We start from the raw sequence: 18,878 nt of genomic DNA, 5'->3' as shown, positions 1-18,878 counted from the left end.
TTAGATGTAAAAACGCCCATTGTTTCATTTCTCTGTGGATTTGAACCGTACGTCCTTCGTCAAACTGTCTTAAAAGTTGGGGAGAACTTGGTGCCTCTGTTAATGTGTCCCCTCATCATCATCACTGCATCCAGGAATGTCTGTTAAGAGTTGCCTTTCTAGCGACACCGGTCGAATTCCCACTTCGTTTGGAGGAAAACTCATTTTCTCTCTCTCTACCATCTATTTTAAGATCATATTATAAAGTCGCTTGATCAGTGCTGTCACTCCATACACACTGGCTCGAGGCCGCAACTAGGAGTGATTTTTCTTCCCTGACAGTCACAATCGGCGATCATTATTTCTGTGAGTCTCAGCGGGTCGCTAACATTTTCCAGGGAAACCTGGCCAGGTTTCTAGTGAGGGCAGCCGGCGGGAGGGCACGGTGGAGTCCTTGGCGAAGCCACCGCCTGCCGTGCGGCTAGCTGTGTCCAAATTGCCACCCGAAGGCTCCTGATACTTTGAAGTTAAATGAAAGCAAACGGTCAGTAATTAAACTTAAAAGTGATGGACAGAACCCGCAAAAGTGATTTTGAATAGTGTTCCAAATCGCGGATAAGTCGGGTAGGGTAAAGCTGTTGGGTAAAGCCCAACATTAATATGAACTAGTGTTGATTAAATCGAGTACTAAATTTACCAAAACGTATGGGAGGAATTTGCCTATTAGGTTTACCAACTTTTGGCAAAGTACCAACCCAACTTGCGGAAATTCTGGAGAGTGGTGCAGATTTGTCTTCATTTTGTTCCGTACTGATAGCGCAAAATCGTAATGAGTTTTTTTTTAACTTATAAGTCAAACAATGGACTATTGTCTTCATCTGTTTGTGTTATCTGGTCATCTTTTCTTAACACTGAATGTGGGCGTGGTGATTGGAAAACGAGGGCGCCACACCCACCTCCTCGGACTATGATCAATTAATGTTATTTATTAACGTAACTTGGAAAATGATTAACTGTTTATAAGGCCTTTTGACTTCATGCGTTGAATGGAACGCCTCGTCCACCTACTTCCCCCCTCGGCCATGTACTTCAGTCGAAATCCTGGATCCACTACTAAAACTTTACAAAAAATCATGCTGATTGGTGTTGGCAGAAACGTTCAAGCTTTTTAATTGAGCATATACTTTTTTCAGAGTCATTCAAAAACTTGTATAATTCCCTGCTTCCTTTTCTCCCGCCTTCCACAATCATCAATATGGCTTTTAAATTATTTTCGACTGAAACGATTCTTAGGAATTTGTAAACATGACTAGTGCTTCAGATCGAATAATGTATCCAACCGATTTCTTCTGGTGCAGCGGTGTTAAAAAAAAAATTGGCCGTACAACTAAGGACACCAAAAACCTCCCTCGCGTAGCGCGGACTATGGGCGGTACTACTCGATGGCCCTCCACCGTACCGGCAAGGCTTATGACGTCGCCTTCCTTGCGTGCGAGCGTCCAATTTCTCTCGTGTTTATCTTTGATTAATATTGAAATCGGGCAGAAAGAGAGTGAATGGAACAATGTGTAAACAGGTCATTTCAACTAATAGTCCGTCAATGGGGGTAAGTAAAGTGCTTGAATGCCGGGGCCCGGGCCAGCCGTACACGGCCGTGATTCTCCGCAAGCTATTCATATTCAAATACGCTCATTGGTTCGCGGGTTGGACTTTCAATACTTGTAGTCGCGTCGGCGAAATCTTTTGAAAGGCGCCAACAATTGTGTATGTTACAATTCAGGGCTATACCTGCTTTTGGGGTCTCGCAAAGCGGCCGGTTTCCCTTCTCAATCGCGGCTCTGTTGTTGCTCATGTTTGGGAGAATTATTAGCCATTATTGTAGCGGATACTGTTGACGATTTGGGCGCCGTCATGTGGAAAGAAATAGTGAATTGATAGCGGACGTGTGCTCGTGTAGGGATTCTGAACTGAATGGCTGTGCTTGTACACATGCTTTCATGCGGGGAACTGGACTAGTCAGTTGACTTAATTTTGTAGCAAGTCTTCGGGTAGTGCTGTGCTGTAACGGAGTCAACTTTAAGTGGTGGTTTACTTACGTAATCTGTGTTTTCTTTGCTTTCGGTTGGGCAATCAACATAAGGCCAGCCCATCATACTGATCGGAGAAGTCACCGCTACCACCATTATCAACATCATCATCATCATCTCCTCTAGTGGTCTGTTGATTGTGCTCGTGTTTTTTTTTCTTCTCCGCGGAGGCTGTTGCGTAATGGGTACACAACACCTGCCGAGCCGAAGTTTGTTTTTCCCGATTTAGTCACGGAAGGCGTTTAGTCGCAAAGCAAGGCACCAGCACGCACCATGTACCACTCGCACTTCCTTGGTATGGACCGAAGTCAAGTCAATAACGCGAATCATGCCGCGTAGAATGTAAAGATACTGCCACTCGTCAATGCAGTCACATTGAACCATGAGGTTGCACCGTACATCAAATCACCTGGAGAGCATCGCAGCTATAGGGATGGAAGCAAGAATGCATCATTATTGTGAAGCATTTTGATGTTGAGCGACCAACGTTTGTCGTGCAGACTTCTTGCCGGCCTGCACGTATAAGGTAAGAACGGCAATAGCTTGAATTTTGTTAAAGTGTCAGTTTCGTTTTCCCGACTTATTTTGGTATATTACCATGGAACATCGCTCCGTGGCGTAATCATAAACTTGTGACACGTCTTGCACTCATGTTCACGTGCTTTTTGTTGTGTTTATGCCATAATCAGAATCAAGGCACCGAGAAATTCTTTCTTCATGTACTTATTCCTCCATGATTTAGGTAATCAAAGTGTATATACGGTTTCTGACTCCTGTTCGATGATACATGGGTATACAGGGGAGTCAGGTTGGCGTAGCGGTACTTTCCTCGCCTTCCACCGCTAGTGACCCGGGTTCGAATCCCAGCTGGATCAATGGATTGGATTTTCTGTCCCTGCCTGATTCCGTGGGTTTTCCCCAGAATATCTTCTGGGTTTTTCCTCCCACCTCTAAATCTGTAATTTCTTCTCATTGTCTTCCTTCTAAGTTGGTGTGATGTTTCCCCTGGGATACTTTACCGACTATAATATACAGATACAGGCCTGGGGAATATGATGTTTGTGTTCTTGGGCAAGATACTTTACTGCAATTGCCTTTCTCCACCCAGGAGTATAAATGGGTACCTGTGAACTGGGTATAGACATCAAATTGCGCTGATCTCGAGCTGCTGCAAAAAGTTGGTCTCTTTGCCTGATGAATAGGGGTGTTAATTTTCGGTTGTAATAATATGGCATTCAGGCCTTGTGCAAGGCCAATCTGCAATTTGTAGACCTATTCTGTCCACTCCATTGTGTAATAATCACATCAATGAGATCAACATTATATTTAAAAGAATAAATATAATCTGCACATAAGTTGTTTAAAAACTCTGCTTAATTGCCCACTTCAGCCTGATTTAACCCAAAGAAAGGGTATTGAGAACTCCAGATGACCGAGATGCCCCGCGAGGCTTGAACCGATCAATGCGCCCATTCTGCCCGCATCCCCATGCGGCGGCAGGCCCGCTAGCTACGGCTACCTGCTCCGGCATCTATTTTGATCTCGGTGCCTCATCAGCAAATGTGAAGTTTTTGCCGGAAGAAAGAGCGAGAGGGTAAAGACCCACACGTAAGGCTTCACATCCGCAGTCCTCTGAGGGTAACCGGTAGGGCCTTTGACGAGTACATGATTGGTGGTCCGTGCGTGCATGGTTCAGCATATAGTAACAGCGAAGTGGTACCGCTACAGTTGCGTAACTAAAAGGGGCCTGGGGCACGCCTCCCACATCCCCCGTACCATGTACCACCACCCTTCTGAAAATTTGGAGAAGCCAAAAATGAACTTTTTTGGTGTTAAAAACGAATTGAGTGTGACCCCCCCCCCCCTCCAGAAAATAAGGCCCCCAAACTTGTAATTCATCCCAGTTTAATAGATCAACTGGCCCGCCGTCAGTTTTAGGTACATTAATCCATGCACAAGATTATAAATGCCACCCTCCATTTAAAAAGAAAAGTCCCTGACTTTCTCTGTGTTTATAGCAGTTTAGAGAGCCTTGTGTGAATCCATTGCACATCACATACTAATAATTATGCTAAAACCTGCAGGAGCACTTTCGTTTCGAGAACGCTATTTTAGGCTTTGAAACGTTCTCCCTATACGAATTTATAATACATGTAGTTCGAAAGATCATTTAAAACTAGCATTTAAAGTGCCAACAACAACAGGTTGAATTTTTCTTTTGTAAATATCACTCGAAGAAATAATAATCATCAGTAATGTATAAACTTTATCCCGACCAGAGCTAGTATAGGCCTCCATTGTATAGCAAATATTTAAAAGTTGTCGTTTCATACTCATTTAAGCTTGTCAGAAATGTGCCTCATTGTAGCAACACAAAAGACTCATGTACTTGTTTCCCTTCAAGTTTCCGTTAAAAATAGTTTGCTCTATTGTGGAGCATGAAAAATGTGACTTTTGCAGCGGTATCCTTTCACCTGAGCGGCCCAGACGCGAAGCTTGCGTGCGAACGATGCATTGAAATATGCAGACTGCTCGGGGCTGTTTGGCTTATAACGTCCAGCCGTACTATAGAAGCCAGTCAAGGGTTTATGATAATGAGGAGATGCTTTGCACAGAAAATATGTACATAATGTAGTGACTTATTTTCAGCAAGACAAACCGACCTACAGTGAAGCGTGATCGCGGTCCTTTTTATTCACGAAGTGGCCATTTTTATGTCTTGTGCCCCGAATCCAATTTTTCGATTAATTATTTAGTATAAGGGCGGCTTAATTGGTGCGCATGCGCGAAGTTACCAGACTATTATAGTTTGCAATGTTACCTCGCTTTCAGAAAATAAAAATTGCATTTTGGGTAAAAGAAAAAAATGAAACGAAATTTCATCCATTTTTTTTACAATTATTAATGTAAAGTCTACAAATACAATTTGCGTGTTGTATCATCCATTCCCGGACAACTTACGCTCGACGCCATGGGTACGAGGTTGATCGAGCTGGTTCATGATAACAAAATGCATGAGTTCTTAGTACAATACAAAAGTAACAGTCACCGCCACGACACACAACCTTGCACGGCGTTCTCAATTGGTTGAAAGTCTGTCCGAAATTTGATTAAATTGTTGAGTGTAAACGTTGTGCCTTAAGTATGCAATAATTCGTATAAACAAAGGGTTGGCTTTGGTGCATCATGTTATATTTTTGAATGTGACTGCTGCCTGGCCTAAGGTTTGTCAAATTTATCAGAATCTTTGGCCTGGCAACTAGACTTGGTTACTGTTATACTAACCCAAACCAAACGGATGGATGAAATAGCAGGCCGCTTTTTTTTTTTTTTTTTTGATTATAATATTTCAGGTCAATCCAGTCAGTGAGCAGTTTGCAGCAGTTTCATTCATTTCCCAGTTTATTTGAATTGATTAATACTCAGTTTTGAAGTGCAATTAAAGTTCAATACAGATATGTCCAGAATTCCTTCAGTTTTCCCCCTTACTCAGCCTATTTGCAAATGCGTACTATTGGTTGCCATAAAATGCTAAGCAGTCACTCCAATTCTTTTCTGTAAGGTAATTGAAATTGTGCATGGAATTTCACAACGGCGTGTCATGAATTCATAACCAACTATTGCGGTGTCACCTTTGATTTGGTATACACCTCTACAAAGGCCGATTATACATAATCCGCATGCACGTGCACAACAAGGGTGCACACCAGTAAACAGGCCACATATCCGTCCGCCGAGCTCATGAATAAAAGTTATACTCTCAAACTGTTCCACATTAGATAGTTCTGAGAGCCATGGAATTGGGGAATTGAAGAGATATTGAAATGAACCTCTGGTCCGGACTTGGGGCTTCCAATACTGAGCATTTTGGATGCAATTGGGCCCGAAAGTGGCGCTATTTAGCCATGTTGTGGAGGGATCGTTTTTAAAGATGGCTTCTTTTCCGCTTTGGGGAAAATAGGGGCCGTCTTCTTACGGTGAGATTTTCTGGAAAAGTCAATGGTCAACCGTCCAAAAATTGAAAAGAAATTGAAAGATGACATGTTGATCATCAATTTTCTGTGCAGCCTAAAAGCCTTCAGCCCATTGCCATCCGATAAATTGATATGAATAGTAGGAACTTTTATCAAGTCTGCTCATTTTCTCTGCCGTTTATTGAGCGAGATTTCTTTTCAACTGACACCAGAATATGTGTAGACATTCGAAGAAAAAACATATGCATATTCAAATTGCGACATGCCTCTTTCGATTTGCACGAGCTTATACTTTTGGCATCCATAGACTTGTTTAGTTGAAAGCAGATTTTGATTGAAAGTTGAAGTATATTGAATATAGCCTAAATACATCTGAGTCACTCCTATGTCATTTGTTACTATGTCGCTTCCAAAAGATCATTTGATTTTCGCTTGCCATCATGCGATTACGAGCTGAAACAAAGATGATCGTTCAGTATACAGTGCAGTCAAACTTTGCAGTTTCACAAACTTTATTTTGTCACAAGAGGGCGCTGTGTTGAGAAAACCTTGCCTCGTGCCAATGCAGATCCGGCGATTATTTTAAGCAACACATTCGCATCTTGACCTTCATAACCTTTGACCAATCAGTGGACTTATACTGTTGATGACTTTAGTAGCTGACAGCCAGCAACCAATCAACAGCCTTAAGTCATGTTTCACGAACGGCTCCTCAGCATTGGAGGCTTGCGCATGAAATTGCATGCGCACATATCACATGGGCTCAGCAAACGGATGCTGCTTGTCATGTGATAAAACATTAGTTCCAAAGTTTTTTCCATTTTCCAGGAGTCGATCCTTTCTTCATACATATTATACTTTGTGGGTTTGGGGCCAGTGTTTGCCTTTTCCTACCGAAGTCATTGTGTTTGTTATAGACAATTGGGGCGATTGTGGAGAGGCACAGCAATTCCCCCACCCCTCCCCCAATCGCAGGTGTGTTTACCCTGTTTCTCAGCAAATACCCTGATTCATGCTTCCTGTCAAAATATTTACAGAAACGATCAGGCCGGACACAAGAGACGGGTTTCTACTGCAAGCGGAAGGGAACCAGCCTGACAATAGAGCACATTGTTTTCTCTGACTTTTTGTACGTGTTTAACTTGAAGAAAAAAAGAAAGAAGAAAACACACCAATAGATTAATACTTCACATAAACATTGACACACCAGATAGTTGGTTCTTATATTGATACGGGAACTCTCAATGCTTAAAAAAAAATCAGTGTGTTTCATCAAACATAAATGTTGCTCTCCCCGTACGTGCTCTTGAACGAATTTGATTTTTTTTTCCTTACGAAAAACTACGCTTTGTTTTGGGGGCATCTACAATTACCCTCTGAAAGTGAAAATTCCTTTTTGGGGGGTTGCGTACAAAAATATGCCTGATTAATTTCCCAGCCGTAGATAACTTAATATACATACTGGAGATGTGCTCACAACATTGTCACGTGATATGCCTTGATTTTTCACGTGATAAACAGTTTTTTCCGGGCCGCGTAACTACCTCGATCCCATTCGTACCGTATCACAATGGCCCCTGTAATAAAATGGCCGTCGAGCGAATTAAACACCTGGTTTAGAATTCCAACATTCCTGGCGATATTGTCTTGAACATTTTCGGACTTTTTTTATGGGGGGATCTGAGGGGCGCCTGGGGCGAAATCTTTGCGCTGAAGAAACTGCAATGCAGTGCGTGCGTATTTTCTGCACCAAACAAACCGGTCGGTTGATGAGTGGTGTTGACCTTAACACGAGCAGGTCTGTTGTTTTGACGCTGCAAACACGGTGCATATTCAACCCGTACTTCGCCCTGGTGCATTCCTTAGATTGTAGGGTCAAACAGTCAACTCTCTGTGAACTTAGTGTCTTGTCTGTGACGCGCAGCTGCCGAGATAAAGTGGTAGTGAGATACCAAGCTGAATTTGCAGAATCTATGATGCGCAGTGTAGTTCACACTGTTTTGGAAGAAGATCCATCTTTGAGAGACGGTAAGCAATGCTTGTACAAGTATTTCCACAATATGAATCGATGTCAAACCCTCGCATTTGTCCCGCCGTCTGCACGTTCTGTACTGTCTTTGGCGAGCATGGTTGCCAGGGTTATCATTATTGTCTAGGTACGATACAAACTTGTACTTGAACTTGTAAGAAGATCTCGCTAGGTGCGTACATGTATATCAAGAAATGTTGAGCTTTGGATTTGAAAGCTTGCATTCATGAACCCATGCATCTACATGTACGGTCCGGGTATGCGTTTCACGTTATACCTGTACTTGTGTAAGATTTGGTACTTTATTCGCGCAAAAAGTAAGCCTACAGTACAATAATTATGAAAGTCGGAACATTTTGTGACACAATAAGCTTGATACGTATACACGACCCTTCAAATCTACGTGTTTCTTCTTTTACTTGAAAATCACATGACCTGACCCTTGCATGCAAAGTAAACTAAAAGGGCGTATTTTGAGCAACGCGAGGAGCTTCATGTGATTTTCGTAGTTGTGCTCGATCCTAGTCAAGACACAGTGTTTATAGCGTCTTGTTTATGTTCCGCATTGCCATGGGGTCTCAGTCAGCAGCCTGTAAGTGCGTGCCGCGTTATACCATTATACGACCAAGTTCAATCTGAACGTCAAGTTGAAAGGTCAGGCACAGTTTAAGGGATCAACCTGTCGGGTTATCGCGCATACTTGCGATGGCTCGGGAAAGAAAGGAAAGATTACGGGCCATGGGATTGTGGTTTGTGATACCGTATACATGTAATGTGCTGGCGCAGAGTGCTGCTTGTTTTTCCTTCCTGCCACTGTTGTGGGATGTCCGACGTAGCTAGCTGTGTGGTATGGGCATCCGTTCTTCCTTCGTGGTGCATCCAATTTCAACTCATGGTTTCTAAACTCAAAAGTGTGAGTTTGAGTACGGTTTGTGTGTTCTGTGGCTAGACGTACTATTCTCCAGAGTTACTTCTCTCCACCACTCAGCATGCTCAGGTGTACTTACACCAGAGATGTTGGAATTCGCCTTTTTGTGGGAGTTTGAAGCAGTGAGTTGAAGTAGCCGAAATGAATACCTTTAATATTGGGTTTGACAAGCAAGAGTGATTATAACTTTGCATTTGTGCTGATCTTCTTTGCCCCTATCTCACTGATTGGCTCACTGACTGTAACCGGGCAGTGCTATCGTATAGGGTTTCCCCGTAACGCCGATGAATTGGCTAAATCCGGCCCGTTGTGTATAGACCGGCGCATGAAAAGACTTCCAGTGAATAGCCACTCTAAATCAATTGACAGAATTGAATTGTGTGCCCTCTGGTTTGTAGTCAGTGGACAGAACGGTGTGTGCCCTATTGAAAACTCCGAGTGCACTCGACGATCAGAAGAGCGCGCGTATATTTTAAACACGTGCATCTGTCAAAATAAAAGGATTGAGCCCAGTAAAAAAGTTACTGAAAACTGTATGAGCTTTTTAAGCAAAGGACGAATTTAATATGAACAACCAAACCTTGGCTATCAGTGCTAAGGGCATTTTATGGTATCGGGTACATGTTTTTGTAATCCTCAGTTCCTCACAACTGAAAGAAAGCACACAGGCCCTCGGTTTTAATTCTGATTTCAGATTCGTCTGTTAGTTACCTCCAGTGCCCTTGGTTAGGTGGGTTGGTACCAGACAACGCTGAACACCCTTGTGCATGAAACCTGAGGGCGCCATGAAAATGTCAAATAGAATATGCAACAATCTGTTCTCTGAGGCAAACAAAACTTATCTCTTCATTGGCACCGTCAGGTACGCCCTTCAAATGGGCTTTATTATATTACCGAGAATAGTCTCCGGTGTCACCTGGAAATCAAGTCAGTGATATCGGCACGAAACGTAACAGCAGACGAACGAAAATAAACTTTAACCCCAAAAGACTACCTACAGACGTCACGTGTTATGCTCGTGTTATGCTTCTGTCGCTATCAAAGAAAACTATCACGTATGCCACAGGATACGCCAATCGAAGTTTTACATTCTTCACCGACTGTTAACGGTCGCACGAGACTGTTTTGAGCTTCGTGTCTAATTCTTGCGTTTTTCTCCCGTTTTACCTGGCGTTATTGATAGCCACGTATTGGGCATTCGCGAATTCATTTTACTTAGTTAATGGCGACACAGACAGTGTGGTTCTTTGTAAATCCCCTCATGCGTCATGGAGCCCATTGGTGTTATAATGGGTGTGAAAACAGGATTATCCGGGTTATTTTGGATACCCATCCAAACACCGAGCGTGAGATATTAGGCCACCAGTCCCCATGAAGAAAGTCAGACTAATCGAACGGTAGTCTGTTGATCTTCCTCGTGCTTGAGTAAATCGTTGGCTTTTATTCCTGCCAAACCACTGCGTGTTGTTGACACAATTTACTTCTTCTTCATTTTTTACGGTTCCGTGTCTTTTCTTTCATCCCAACTCACAGACCCCCAGCGAAAGGAAATTGAGGTCGACAAGGTGTGAGCTGGAGCATGAGCCCGGTCCAAGTGGGCGAGAATACGGCATTGTTTCCGCCTCAGCAGGCTAGACTGAGATTGCCCCGGGTGCCCGGCACGGGACCGTCATTCCCCGTCATGGCTTGCCGGGAGAAGCAGCTTATGAACGGCATCCTGTCAGCGACCAGCTCGCCCGCTGCCGGCTCCGGGCTCAAGAGCAGCCAGACGGCGTGGTACAAACGACTGCCCGGTCGCAGTAAACACCACCGGTTAGGACCCCTCCGCGAAGAAAACAATACTGTGCCGATAAATGAGCGGGCAGCCCCCGGGCCCAGCGGAAGCTGTAAGCCGACCTCGTCATCAGGTACACAATCCCTGATGACCAAATGTACCTCCAGTGCCAAAACACGGTCAAAGGGCTCCCCGAGATACAAGACTGAAGACCGGGTCAGTTCGAAGAAAGAGAACGGCGAGACTACACGTCGCAGACCGCAAGACTCTCGGCCAAGCTTTGACAAACTCTCCAGTAAACAACGCATGAGTTACCCTCCTTGCACGGGGCCAAGTCACTCAAATGGCCTGTCCGATCTCTCGGCAGTCAAACAAGTGCACTCGTGTCCGGTATTATGCGATCTAGAAAATGTAACCATCACACCAAAGAAAACAGCATCACCAAGCAGCAGTGCTCACAAATGTGCACATTCCTCTGACAAGGCAATGACTGGAAGACTAGGGGCCAACAACCATCACAAAACCAAGCCGGACGTTACGAAACGTCACGGGGAGCACGACCGTCTTAAAGTCCCGGACGCAAACACAAGCGGACGACACAAACATGGTCACAGGAGACCGAAGAACAGCCGAGAAGAGGCGAGGAATCACCGGCCGAAGCCGCCATCTTGGCAAGATCTGCCACCGGAGCAGAGTGATAGTGGTGCAAACGCACCGGACGCGATCCTGACGCACACGTACGCCGTACCGGAATCCACACACAGCATTCCCGCAGTAGCGGGGTACCGCTGTGATAGCGCCACCACTCGGTCGACAGTGGAATCGGAACGGCGAGCCGTGCGCGCCAACATCAGACGGACGCGAAGCCGCGTCATCGACAGCAGAGAGATTCCCAAACACGAGGCCGTGCTGCCGCTGTCGCAGACCAAACCCAGCGAGTTTCACCTCCGTAAGACTTACCACGACGACACCGTGTACCTGCTGGAGAACGCGCAGAGGTGTCGCAAATGGCTGGCGGCCCTGGAAGAGTCTGACGTCACGCCGCTCGTGGGCGAATCAGAGAACAGTCACGGATTGGAGGACGAAACGGTTACGTGTGCTGTGGAAATCTCCAACGAGAAATGGAGCTTCTTAGGCTCGCCCTACCCATCTTCGAGCGAATGCAGTTCTGATGATTAGTAACTAGGACATGCACGCTTCTAAAGACTCAACGTCATCCAGTGATTTAACTCCAAACTTTCGGTTCACGTGCGAAAGTAAGCCTACATGTTGAACATGACCTTATCGGAAAACATACCTCACGAAGTACTCGCCACGGATCAGGTGTTGCCCTGACTTCCAATTGGCTAACTATTTTAAAACAACATTGAAGCGTTTACAAAAATAGAAGCTTTCCGCGTTTACTAGGGCCCAGTATACCATGCTATTAGCTTCTAAAAGTCCAGGGTGAAAGCACTACATTTCGGACCCCTCGTTTTCAAACAAATCCTGGATCTGCCCCTGATATGGTTAATAGTAATGAGTTCTGGTGGTCTGTATAATTTTGCGTCAAACCTCTTCAAGAACGAGAAAACGCGTGACCGCGCAAGAAATCATTTCAACGAAACAGCTTACAAAATGGCGTCTGCCGGGAGTGTTATTTTTGTTAGAACCATCGCATTTTTAAAGGCATATATAGGAATATTCGCGTCTATGCCAAAAGTACAGGCTTCAAACAGATTTCTATCAAAAATCTTACTTGGATTAAATATCGTTCTGGTACTTAACAGTTAACACCCCGTGAAATTATTCTGTCTGGTTTGCTGTCATTAAGACAAAATCAAGATATGAAGGTGATTTCCAACGATCAGTTAATCTTTTAAAGACTGATCTTTGGAGAGAAAAAAAGAGTGCTAAGTTGAATTGACGAAATCGTGTTTCATGATCAAAAGGTTTTTTTGCACACTGTTTTCTCGATACGTGATATCCCCTGAGATGAAGCCTTTAACAGGTTAGGTTTTGAACATTCTTTTTTGGATTTTGAGTGGTGTTATTATTGGAAACAACAAAATGCATCAAAATCAAAATGATCGCAATTTGTCTTTAGTGACCAAATCAGGTGGCGAGACTCAATTGAGATCACTTAATTGTTTGTATTTTCCTTGAAAAGGTATCATTTGACGAGAGGACGACAGTGCCATCTTTTCCCCATGCATGTTATAATGTTTTTTAAAATGGTTGCATTATATCGTAGGCCTACATGTACACGTACTTGTATTCTGTTAATTAGTTTAAACGCATACAGTACAATCTGCTTGCAAAATGAGAGACAATGAACATTAGAATTTATACAAATTCTATTTTTTTAAAGGACAACTCTTTTTATAACTTTAAACCTAAATATGTTATTACCTGTACAACAAGAGTAGATCGTTGTACGTGTACTCTAATGTGAAAACGATGTTATGTTTTTGTTTGTTTCGAAAACAGACTTATTTTTCTTTTCATCGCATGAATATAGTTAAATGAACAATTATCTGTGCCAAGTTATAGTCTTTGTCTTTTCTTGGGAGTATTGTGCTTCAGTAGTGCAAGAAGTTTGACTTGCTATTACTTCCACAATGAATAACATAAACAACCGAACATTAATTATCAGGAAAAGCACTTGCCGATTTCAATAAAGTAATCTTTTGTCAAAGTGTTGAAGGAGTCCAAAACAGAAACAAATGATTTTTGTTAGAATAAAGCATATAAGTTATAAGTACATGTACATGTAGAAGAAAAATCGAATTTGTTTGAGAGCACGAAGAAGACAACTTTCAAGAACGTTCAATTATTGTGGAGCCGGAGACGAAGCCAAAGCCAAAACGAATCCTATGTTTAAAAACACTCATGGACTCGCTTCGTCAAGAGAGGTCGTCCTGACATCTCTACGGTCTTTGTGCTCAGCCCATAGCCAGCCTAAGGTTGCAAACCTGTAAATAAACTGCCATTGACACCAGTGATAAACACGCCCACTTCCGAAATGAAGGAGAAATGCATGTACTCACAACTCTCCAAGGCGTTTGAGACAAACATCAAAATAATGAAAGCTAATTTCATCGTATTTCATTTTTTTTCTTCATTTTTTGGGGGTTATGCAATGGTTTGTTTTGTTGAGAAAATTCCATCCAATATAATCACCCCTTAAAGTAGTGACCTGTAGCCTTTTCTTACTTCGCAAAATGACTGCGCTCCACTGCAAAATAGAGCAATCGAGGGCCTAATTTCATCCGAATTTCACAGAAATACGAGCTCCCAGTCCTTTGCACGGCTTCCAGCCTTTTTTTTGGGGGGGGGGGGCGCTATTTACTGGCCTGCGCCCCTAATAAGTGCGGTATGCCTACATGTACCAGCACAAAACTCAAAACCAGAGTAAATTTGTGAGATATTTATTAATTGAGACATCATCAGAAATAGTATGACCGTTTTATGTAATAGCGTAGTTACGGTTTACATACCACTCAATCAACTCAATTTTAAGGTGCACATAAAACAATGACGTAAGGAATGAGCCAATCCAATCAACAGGTTTAACAGCCTTTAGGATAAATGTGATTTTATACATGTCATATTTAGCTTCCATCGGAATTTGCAATAACTGTACATGCATTCAAAATGAGGGCGCACTTTCATGATAATTGTGAAGTGGAGGTTTATTCTCACAGATTGTTTCAGTCGACTTATCTTATCTATAATGTTTTCCTGCTGCTGTCTGTTTAATAAAAGTGACCCAACATTTTGTCGTTGACCAGAAAATTGTCGCATAGTTTGTACCGTGAAGTTTTACAGTCAGTCACGTTTCTGCTTCCTCCTCTTCGATACTCGGTACGCTGAATTCGATACGTCGTTTCGTGGAATCCGTCTCTAATCGAGTCCCAACCACCGGACAGTCCCCCAGCCACTGATCCACCAATGTCTTGACTGGGCGCTCCTCCGCAGTGGGTGTATTCGAAGGCACAGTCGGACGTTCCGGTTCAAGAATCGAAGCGTCGGTATCGATTCTGCTCTCGCCTGGACTGCTGTTTCTCCGAGACGCATTCTGCCGAGAAAGCTGATGCAAACCGAGTAACATGTTTCGTTCTCTGTGAGTGCTCTCGGAGGTGGACGACCCTGTTGATTCGCTCTCGGCGGTGGAGTCACTGCTCGGTTTCGACTTGGGACTCTTGGAATTGGTCTTCGGAATCTGCGTCAGGATGAGGAGCTTCTTGAAGGACTGAATGTTGCCCTTCTCTAGTTCAATAGTCTGGGTGGTGACGGAGTCCGAAGGATGACCGTTGTCTCTGAGTAGGGAGCGCATGTGGAGGAGCTTGGAGTGGTAGGTGCTGGGTGGAGGTACCCGCCGTGGTGTACTGCGAGGTACCGGCGTGGGCTCCTCAATCGCTCCGGTGAACGGAGAGGGTGGGGGTGAGACATACTCCCCAAGGATCTCGGATAAGAACTCACTGTCACCGTCTCTGATGCTGCTCCCGAACTCCGAGTTTGGAGTCTTCCGTGAAGACGGGGTCCGCGAGGATAAGCTGACCGTAGTAACGCTCAGGTCTCCCAGGGAGGCAACGCTGTTGGAGGCCGGCGACCGAGTCCGCAGTGCGTGCTGCGGGTAGCTCAGGTGAACGGCAGGCTGGGACGATTTGGACTCGGCTCTCTCGGAGATGAGGCTGTTTTGTTTCGTCCTGTAAGACGGTCCATCGCAGGACAAAATCGGTGTACCTACATCTCGTGGACTGGTGATACTGGGGTGGATAACCTTGGCCTTTCCCTGCACGCCCATGTCGTAGTCGACCGGCCGGTGAGCATCTTGGCTGATATCGGGCAGTGCGCCCCCAACGGCCGGTGACTTCCGTTTCGGTGCAGGACTGACAAAGAGTCGTTGGGAGTTCTGCAGGGTGGTGAGGCGACCAGACGCCCTCGACGTCGAGGCGCTCCGTGCTGGATAGCTGGGTTGCACTCCCCCTCGCAGACCAACGATGCATAAACCTGTAAAATTGCAGAAAAGGCGTCTAAATTCAGCAACTTTTCAGTTAACCATGATCAGATTCAGATAGGGTAGTATTAAAAGAAAAGACAGGGTACCGAGCTGATTCCAAGTGTGATCAAATACATTTCTTGTTATCATTACATAACCTTTTTGCAGTGACAATTGTTTAGATAAATCCTACTTCAAGATTAGTCTATGAAATTGCACGGCAAGCGTCTATGATATCCGAGCATATCATGCAAAACAACACTGCGTCTTGACGTCCCGTTTCTGACCATTCTGCGAGCGCCTTCTGTCGTGTCTTCGGTAACCCGATGTTGTATGACAAAAATGGCAGCTATTGATTACCCAATCAACAGCTTTGGCCGACTTTCTGCTCTAAATGTCGTCACAACTCTTAAAAGTAGTTTGTATGCGGGGTCGCATACAATTTACATGCACGAATATATCAGGCGTTCGTAGTGTAACATTTTGTGGTCGTTGTAGTGTTATATGTTTTCCCAGTCACTTTAACACTTGTATCTTTCAACTTCCATAGAAAAAAAGATACTTTAATTTCGTTCAGAATGTCGTTGGGCTCCATTGTTAATTCGATTTCTTATTTGCACCAATAGATTTCATATTTTGTCCAGTTTAATTCCAAAGTTCCAAAGTTTGGGAAATTCATTTGATATTGATTGACGTTGGACTGAAAAAGCTAATCCGGTTTGTTTTTATCATTGACAAGTTTTATAAGCGGAGATCGACAACGCGATATCTCTTCTCCACTGAATGATTTTTTTTGTAAAGATTGCACTGGAATTTTCATGCAATTCGTTATGAAAAAAAACCTAGTGTGCGGTAAAAAAAAAATTGAATTCGGTTATTGTTGTGGAAGCGGTCATTGAGATACTAACAATGCCGAAGTGAAACGATCCGGGAGGCAGTACCAGTTCAAGCTGAAGTGAATTCCATGAAGCATAAAAGAGGGGGGAAACCCTGGGGGAAAGTCAATTGTACGGAAACAAAAGACTACTATCAACTCGGTTCCGCCACAATGACATGGTATTGAGAAAAACACATGCTGCTGTCTCTGAGCGAGTGGATATGGGTTTAATAAAATTGTAAGCAAACTTGTTGATATTGAAAATAGGTACTCAAATTTGTGCCTATAATTTCTGCTGGCCGACATGCAGTCAAGCGGTAGATTGAAATAGTGTTTACCGAAGCAAACTTACAACAATCTATAATCCAAGGGCGGATCCAGAACACATTTTTCTTTGGGGGGGGGAATTTTGGTCCACAAAAAAATTGGTCAAAAATGACAGCGTGAGGTTCAAAATTGTTGGATTCTAGATGCTCTGTGTTGCGATCTGAGGCACTTTCTGACCACTTTAACCAATCCTTTTTGAGGAAAAGATGGTGGTGTACCAGTGACTGCCTCTACTGCGACAACACTTAAAAAATAAAATTGTGTTCGATGTTTTTCTTTGGCGGGGGATGGCCCCATTGCCCCCCTCGATCCATCCTTGCTATATAATCAAAACATGACCCATCTTTTTCCTTTCACACTAGGCTCTTGTCAAACATATTCTATCTTTGTCAAACAAGATTTTTAAAAAACCCGAATGCTCTAGAACTCACCATCAGAGTGTTGCTTCCAGTGCATGATGAAACCTTTTTTTTGTACGCAAAGAACTTTGTCACAGCTTCTCGGTGGTCAACTTGCCGAGAACGAACACCCCGGCCATGTTCCTTCCTCCTTGGAGACGAACTGAATCGTCCCCGTGTATGCGCCTCAGCACACGGCCCAAGAATGACGCCGTACCTGCTACCAAGGAGTTATCGATCACTAAAATTCGATAGTTTTGTTCTTTCGTGTTTCAATAAAAGGCACTTTCAATCGGATTATGGACCAGACAGTAGGCTAACAACCGGACGACAATGCTTACAAAGCCTCTTGTTTTGGTACACCGCGGAGAAGTCTTGAAAGGTTATTTCCTTTGGCTTTAAGACGCGAATCGCTCTATTATCCCTTCAGAGGAGGAACCACAGGAGCTCCTTCTTTTTGATACGGTGGCGGCACCTAGAATGTCTTCGTACTTGATTAGGCAAGCAGAAACTGGTACACAATATCTTCATGTGAATTACACACCCATAAAGTTTTGTGGTCAACCTAACTACAACTTATCTAACTAAACGAATTGTGTGGTTCACATTGCGAGCAACGTAAATTAATACAAATGTTTTAACTTTTTTTAGGTGCTCGCGAAACCTCGTCTCCAGTTTCGCTTAAGAAAAGGGTCATATTATATACCAAGACACTTGAGTTTGGCCCGAAGGATTTGTGTTCCACTTAAGGCCTATCTCATCCTTTTATAGGAGGCCAAGTTCTTAGAGTATTCAGTCATTTGCTTTAATTTCATAAAAGACTTACAAATTGTCATGAAGGCTAGGGCAAAGCCAAAGCGGAACATGAGTCGGGGTTTCGAAAATGCCCTTTATTGAAAAGAGGTTGGACAATACCGCTAATAAGCTTGGCCGTGTAAATTGCGAAAATTGCAATGTCGCGATCTTTCGTGAGATTTTAACCGACGAACCGACTAAATGCAGAGTTCTTTCAGAAGATTCGTCGGGGCAGAAACTTCAGTGTATTTTCTAAGTTTAATTATATGATTCAGCATAATTCCCTCGCGAAACCAATTGGCAAGATCCACAGCATTAAAGAATATCGAAAAACAATTCGAGAGTTGTATCAGTAACACCCCTAACACCCCCTTAAAAATCATATCACATTATGCTACGAATTCAAACATATGATTTCTGATAAATTGCTTTGAAGCAATGTTTGCTAACATGTCAACATTGCCTTCCCTGATCATCCCCTGATCACGGATCCGGGACATGATTCAGTCGTCCTTAATCCTGCTCCATAACCTCCGGATTCAAGACGAATACAATGCGACCGATCGATCATCCTTCGGATTAAGACATCGGATCAATAGCCCTCCCTCGTAGCTACAACACGTCGTGTGGTGGCGCTATACTGTCTTGTACAACTCACAATGACTCCTTGAATTGTTTATTGTCGCCGCAGGTTCAACCTTGTAATAATCTTTCTAATTTTACACT

General features: G+C 43.7%; 2 protein-coding genes across 4 annotated transcripts; one reads left to right on the top strand and one right to left on the bottom strand.

Moving 5' to 3' along the window:
* The first annotated feature begins 1,695 nt into the window (after positions 1-1,695).
* On the top strand, positions 1,696-13,296 carry LOC119739771. Of its 3 annotated transcripts, none has more exons than XM_038214832.1 (2): positions 1,696-2,592; positions 10,531-13,296. In XM_038214832.1, exon 2 carries the CDS (start codon positions 10,577-10,579, stop codon positions 11,948-11,950), a length of 1,374 nt encoding a protein of 457 aa, XP_038070760.1. In that variant the 5' UTR covers positions 1,696-2,592; positions 10,531-10,576; the 3' UTR covers positions 11,951-13,296. The 3 variants fall into 3 exon arrangements, with proteins under 3 accessions (XP_038070760.1, XP_038070761.1, XP_038070762.1); XM_038214833.1 differs by lacking the exon at positions 1,696-2,592 and adding an exon at positions 7,579-8,068; XM_038214834.1 differs by lacking the exon at positions 1,696-2,592 and adding an exon at positions 8,623-9,119.
* Positions 13,297-14,165: 869 nt separating this feature from the next.
* Positions 14,166-17,589, bottom strand: LOC119739773. Its single transcript, XM_038214838.1, has 2 exons — positions 17,391-17,589; positions 14,166-15,766 (listed from the first exon to the last, which is right to left on the bottom strand). The coding sequence occupies exons 1-2, from the start codon at positions 17,413-17,415 to the stop codon at positions 14,586-14,588; spliced, it is 1,206 nt and encodes a 401-aa protein (XP_038070766.1). The 5' UTR covers positions 17,416-17,589; the 3' UTR covers positions 14,166-14,585.
* Positions 17,590-18,878: the final 1,289 nt, after the last annotated feature.

Source organism: Patiria miniata, unplaced genomic scaffold (assembly GCF_015706575.1).
Source record: "Patiria miniata isolate m_02_andy unplaced genomic scaffold, ASM1570657v1 HiC_scaffold_4, whole genome shotgun sequence".
Lineage (NCBI taxonomy): Eukaryota > Metazoa > Echinodermata > Asteroidea > Valvatida > Asterinidae > Patiria > Patiria miniata.
The sequence above is the reverse complement of the archived record's forward strand: the minus strand, read 5'-3'. Positions and strand labels throughout refer to the sequence as shown.

Coding starts and splice junctions, on each gene's coding strand:
- LOC119739773 (XM_038214838.1), bottom strand. CDS start 17,415: ATGCACTGGAAGCAACACTCTGATG. Junction 15,767..17,390: donor CTGGAAGCAACACTCTGATG/GTGAGTTCTAGA, acceptor GCAATTTTACAG/GTTTATGCATCGTTGGTCTG.
- LOC119739771 (XM_038214832.1), top strand. CDS start 10,577: ATGAGCCCGGTCCAAGTGGGCGAGAATACGGCATTGTTTCCGCCTCAG.